This window comes from Neophocaena asiaeorientalis, unplaced genomic scaffold (assembly GCF_003031525.2).
Source record: "Neophocaena asiaeorientalis asiaeorientalis breed wild unplaced genomic scaffold, Neophocaena_asiaeorientalis_V1.1 scaffold78, whole genome shotgun sequence".
Lineage (NCBI taxonomy): Eukaryota > Metazoa > Chordata > Mammalia > Artiodactyla > Phocoenidae > Neophocaena > Neophocaena asiaeorientalis.
The window spans coordinates 20,261,842-20,267,822 of NW_020175018.1; the positions used below are offsets into that span (position 1 = coordinate 20,261,842).

General features: G+C 52.4%; 1 protein-coding gene across 1 annotated transcript in view; it reads left to right on the plus strand.

The window, feature by feature from the left end:
* The first annotated feature begins 784 nt into the window (after positions 1 to 784).
* The window catches only part of CACNA1B (calcium voltage-gated channel subunit alpha1 B), a 191,542-nt gene continuing 186,345 nt past the window's right edge, over positions 785 to 5,981 (plus strand). Inside the window, exons 1-2 of the mRNA XM_024762449.1 lie at positions 785 to 858; positions 5,727 to 5,968. Of these exons, the coding sequence (XP_024618217.1) occupies positions 785 to 858; positions 5,727 to 5,968 (316 nt within the window). The remainder of the gene's footprint in view (positions 859 to 5,726; positions 5,969 to 5,981) is intronic.

Genomic DNA, 5,981 nt, shown 5'->3' on the forward strand with positions numbered 1-5,981 from the left:
ATACCTGCTAGAATAGCTATCATCATAGCTGTCATCAAAGAACCTAAGTGTCCACTGACGGATAAATAGACAAAGAAGAAGTGAGATATGTATACACTGAAATATGTGAAGTACGTTCAGCCATAAAAAAAGAAGGCAGGGCTTCCCTGGTGGCGCAGTGGTTGAGAGTCCGCCTGCCGATGCAGGGGACACGGGTTCGTGCCCCGGTCCGGGAAGATCCCACATGCCGCAGAGCGGCTGGGCCCGTGAGCCATGGCCGCTGAGCCTGCGCGTCCGGAACCTGTGCTCCGCAACGGGAGAGGCCACAACAGTGAGAGGCCTGCGTATCGCAAAAAAAAAAAAAAGAAGGCAATTCTGCCATTCGTGACAACGTGGATGAACCTTGAGGGCATCGTGCTAAGTGAAGTAAGACAGAGAAAAGCAAACGCTCTATGATCTCACCTATATGTCAAATCTAAAAGAAAGCTGAACCCAGAAACAGCAGAATGGCAGTTGTCAGGGGCTGGGGGTGGAGGAAATGGGGAGATGCTGGTCAAAGGGTACTAACTTGCAGTTATAGGTTCTGAGGATCTTATGTATTGTGTGGGGTGACTATAGTTAATAATACTGTATCATGTACTTGAAAGTTAAGACAGTAGATCTTAAGCCTTCTCCAAACAAAACAAAACAAAGGTAAACTATGCGAGGTGATGGATGACGGGGGTGTTGAATGACCTTACCGAGTCTTCCCTTCACAATGTGTGCGTGTATCAGATCATCACATTGTGTACTTCCGGCTCACACGATGTCGTGTGTCAGCTGCATCTCAGTAAAGCTGGGGAAGAAGGGGGAGGAGCTGAGGAGGTGCTGGAGGGGAAGGTGGGCAAGGGGCCTCCCACCCTCTGGGAACGGGCTGGGGGCCGAGCTGCTAGGATAGTGGAGCCTGGTTGCAATGCCATTGCCAGCACGCAACAGGACCAACTCAGGCCCCCTGAGGACTTCTGGGGGCACAGTGGGTGATAGCCGTCTGCCTGGTGCGTGAACTTCTGCAGTGGCTGGAGCCTCGTGGGGGCGTCCCTGGGGGTTCGAGGTGAGTAGGACAGAGGGGGAGGGACCACAGACCCCTGCCAGGAGGGGTGGGGGGCGCAGAAGGTGCTGAGATCATGGGTGGGGAGCAAGCCCGCTGGAGGCCAGGGAGGAAGAGAAGTGTCACTGGGGCTACCAGCTCAGCCCGGGTCCGTGCCCTGCATCCTCCGCAGCTCCTTGCTCCCCTGGATGAGCCTTCACACCTGCTCCGCCTTCTGCCAGCCTCAACGCCCCGCTCAGTCTCAGCTCTGATCTTGCCTCTGATTTCAGTGAGAGTCACAGTCCAGAGGTCTCCCCCCGTTAACCCGCCAGCCTGCCTGTGTCTGCGGTCACGTCCTCCGACTGCCCTTCCTCTCAGCGAACAGGCTGTCTCATGTCCGATGGCCTCTGACTCAGACGGGGCAGCACATCCTTTCTCTTGCATCTGGAACCTGTCTTTCTATTGAGTCGTTCCAACCGGCACACAAGGTCCAGTAACATCCACTTCCTTAAATAACCCACAAAACTCCCTTCATGGCCTGTGTCTCCAGCTATTGTTCCACGTCTCTGCTTCTTTGCAGGAAAACTCACCCAACAGGCTCGGTCCACCTGCTGTATGTACTTCCTCATGAGCCATTCTCTTTAATCCACTCCCCTCAGCCTGTTTCCCACTCCTCTATGGAAACTGCTTTTCTCAAGGGAACAGGCACGTCTGTCTTTCATGCCAGTGATTGAATGTTGGTCCTTATCTCTCTGGATCTCTCCACAGCGTTTGGCAGATGACTGACTTCTCTCTGGACACACGCCCCTCCCGTGGCCCTGGAGCACTGGACGCTGCTGTCCTCCCCTCTGAGGGCTCAGGCCACTCCTCTGTCTCCCTGTCATCTACTCGGCCTTGCCGAGCACCCCAGGGGCCTCTTCTCTCTGTCTACACTTACTCCCTCAGTGATGATGACTGCTGCTTCAGGCGGGGGTCTGGCACGTTTGAAGGGACTATCTACCATGAATTGTGCAGGGCGCAGTGAAACCTCGAGGGAGAGGACATTGCAGAAACAAGGGGAGGGGACAGAACCCTGGACCTGGAAGGAGAAAGAGGAGGGTGGAGAGGGCGACTGACAGGAGCTGGGACCTTCATTTAGGGCTTACAGCCCACCCCAGGTGGTCAGTGGGAGGGGCTGGGGGATGAAGACCCTGACTTCAGTCTTTCCTCCCTCCACGTGCTCACCGTTGGCCCAGCAGAAGCGGGAGCCAGAGGTCGAGGGAATGAGCTGCGTGGTCTACATGTAACTGGGCAGGACCCTGCAGGCTTTCCCAGGGACAGACCACCCTGTGTCTCCCGCCTCTTGTTTGTAGAAAAGCTTTAGCCTCCTAGGCCTTTCCCATATCCAAAGAGCAAATGTAATCAGAGAAGTGAGAAAATGCAGAAACAAAGGAAAACAGACAATAATAGCTTAATCATAGAACAAAGTCCAGGACCTTAGTTTCTCCTCAAGGGCTATAGATTACATCCTGAGCCATACCCTTGGGCTGTTCTGCAGCTACTAAAACCCCCACCAGGTGGGAGAGGCTAACTGCATGCTGCCCACCAGCACAAAGACCCCAGATCCGCTGGAACCAGAAGGGTTATGGTGCTGACTCTCAAAATACCATCTGGTTACCTCACCACCAACCCATCAGAAGGACAAGCTGATCACGCACCCGCCACCCTCTCCCTTTGCCTTGCGTTTAAAACCCCTTCCCAGAAAGCCTTTGGGGAGTTTGGGCCCTTTGAGCATAAGCTGCCCACTCTCCTTGCTTGGCCCCATGTTGGATGCCTTGGAATAAATGCCGCACTTTCCTTCACCACAACCCAGTGTCAATAGATTGACTTTACCGTGTGCAGCCAGGCAGACCCAAGTTTGGTTCGGTAACAGGTCCGCACACGGCACAAGGTGGGCAGGGTGGAGAGGGTGGGACGGTCAGACAGGAAGTATTCACACAGCTTCCAGATTCACGTCTTCAGCTGTGACCTCTCCTCTGAGCTTCCCTTGTGATATCCAACTGCCCACTCAACATCTCCACTTCTATGTTAAATGCAGAATCCTGTGACCAACGAGCTCTTCCCTCATCTCCTGTCTCAGTAAGGAGCATCAGTCCACAGTTGCTTAGGTAAAAAACTAAGCCTCCATTTCCTCTTTCACATCTCACAGCGGACACATCAGCGCTTCAGTCAGCTCTACAATAGGGCCCCTGTGCATCGTGCCCTGGTCCAAACCGCACCACCTCTCTCTTGGGCTTCTGTTAAAATCTCCTAACTGGCCTCCCCGTTTCTCTCTGTGACAGGCCTGTCGGCAGCCTCCCCTGCAGCCTTCCCTTCCACCCCCAGCTGAGTGAGCCCTGATTTTGTTTGGAGCTACTGTTTGCCCACCTCCGTGGACGACGGCAGTCCTACTCCTCTTTGCCATACATTCACTTCCCCATCCTCGTGAAGCCAGGAGTGGTACGTGGCCCAGGTCTGCCCAGTGGAGTTTAAAGAGAAATTTGCTGGGGAGCCTCTGAGAAACCTTTCCTTTGTTATAAAACGATGTTGTATGTCTATTTTTTTTTAATGGATGTCCTTACAGATGGCCAATAGGCACATGAAGAGATGCTCAGCATTGCTAATTATTAGAGAAATACAAATCAAAACTACAATGAGATACCACCTCACACCGGTCAGAATGGCCATGATTAAAAAGTCCACAAATAACAAATGCTGGAGAGGGTGTGGAGAAAAGGAAACCCTTCTACACTGTTGGGGGGAATGCAGATTGGTGCAGCCACTATGGAAAACAGTATGGAGCTTCCTCAAAAAACTGAGAATAGAGTTGCCATTCAGCAGTGGGACTGCCAGCAGTCCCACTCCTGGGCATATATCCAGAGAAAACCATAATTAGAAAAGAGACATGCACCCCTATGTTCATAGCAGCATTATTTACAATAGCCAAGACATGGACACAACCTAGGTGTCCATCCACAGATGAATGGATAAAGAAGATGTGGTACATATATACAATGGAATACTACTCTGTCATAAAAAAGAATAAAATAGTGCCGCTTGCAGCTACATGGATGGACCTAGAGATTGTCATCCTAAGTGAAGTAAGTCAGACAGAGAAAGACAAATATCATATGATACCACTTATATGTGGAATCTAAGATATGACACAAATGAACTTACCTATGAAACAGAAACAAACTCACAGACAAAGAGAATAGACTTGTGGTTGCCAAGGGGGAGGGGTTTGGGGGAGGGATGGACTAGGAGTTTGGGATTAGCAGGTGCAAACTATTATATATATATATATCTATATATATCTATATATATATGTATAAATGAGCCACTTTTCTCTATAGCAGAAACTAATACATTGTAAATCAACTATACTTCAATAAAATAAAATTTAAAAAATAGATGTCCTTTTTACACCTGCCTGTTCCTTCGTATCTGAGATGGTGGTGTAAAGACATGATGTCTCATGCTATGGCAGCCACCTTGGGCCGTGAGGCGACAAGCATGAGGACAAAACGTGCAGGTGGTGACCATAGGAGGGAAGAGGGATACGAAGAGTCTGTGTTCCTGAAATGGCATACTTTATGACTTAGTAAGTGAGGATAAAACTATTGTATAGTCACCGACACCTGGGAATTGGGTTGCTTACCTCTGAATACATCCTAGGTGATGCACACACTGTACCCCTGCAATCTGTTCCCCAGCAGCCAGAGGGATCCTTTTGGAACAGGAGTCAGATGACCACCTGTCTGCTCAGAACTCTGCTCTGACTTCCCATCACACTGAAGACAGAAGCTGGAGCCCAGATCTTGGCCTGCATGGCCACCCCAGGGTCTCTGCACTCAGTGTCCTGTCTCACTCTACAACATTCAGGTCCACTCAAGGATCATTTCCTGAAAGTTGTCTTCCCTGACTGGGTGGTAGAAAAGCCGCTCCCCCCGCACCCCCGGCATCCTTATCTCCTTGTTCTGTTTTCACAGCGCTGCTACCTGGTGCTGCCGGCAGTATTGATTTGCTGTCCGCGTGCTGGTGGAAGGGACACTCGCCTTACCTCCTCTGCCACTGACTCAGGAAAGGCTTCTTGTTTGAACGTTGTGAGGACCAGATGAGCAAATCATGTGTGAATCGAGTAGAACAGTGCCTGGCGCAAAGTAAGCCCAGTGTGAACATTGCCGTTCCTTGTATGAGGATGTCTTCTCCGTGAAGGCAGAGCTGGGAGCCTAGCGCCTGGCACCTAATAGGGGCTTAGTGGAGAGGCTGGTTGGCTGGCTGGATGAATAGCATACAACAGGCTCTCTTTAAATTTTTATTGAAGGAATGGTGGAACGCAGGAATCTCTGAATTGAGGTTTTGGAGCTGATTCGGTGTGTGGTGATGGCAAAGTCCGGGATACGATTGAGGGCGGAGGGGCCCCAGGACAGAGCTGTGCATCCTGAAAACCCAAGACCAGGGAGTTGAAAGCATCCTCCATACTGATGTCGAAGACCCCGAAAGGATGGCAGGAGAGGGCCAGGAGCCAACATCTTCTTGGAAGAGGCCGGTGTCCGCAGCGAGGGGGAGGGGAGTAGGCGATGTGGCCGCTGGGAGGAGTGAGGTGTGGAAAGAAACGTGGGGGAACTAGGGGCCTCCCCCTCCCCCCTTTGGGCTACAGCGTCTCGCAGCTGGTGATGCCTCCTGGGGGGAAGGAAGGGTTCGTTTGTGCCGCTCAGCAAGCCGTCGAGGACTCCCAGCCCCGCCCAGCTCCTGGCCCGAGCCTCCCAGTTCAGCAGCTGGCCAGCGGCCGGCCGGGCGTGAGGCGGGAGGGCGCACGCGCACCGCTGCCGCCCAGCCCGGGCGCAGCCCAGGAGGACCTGAGGGCCGAGGCGCAGCCCCCAGGGCCGGCTGCCGGACCCGGCAGGGGGACAGG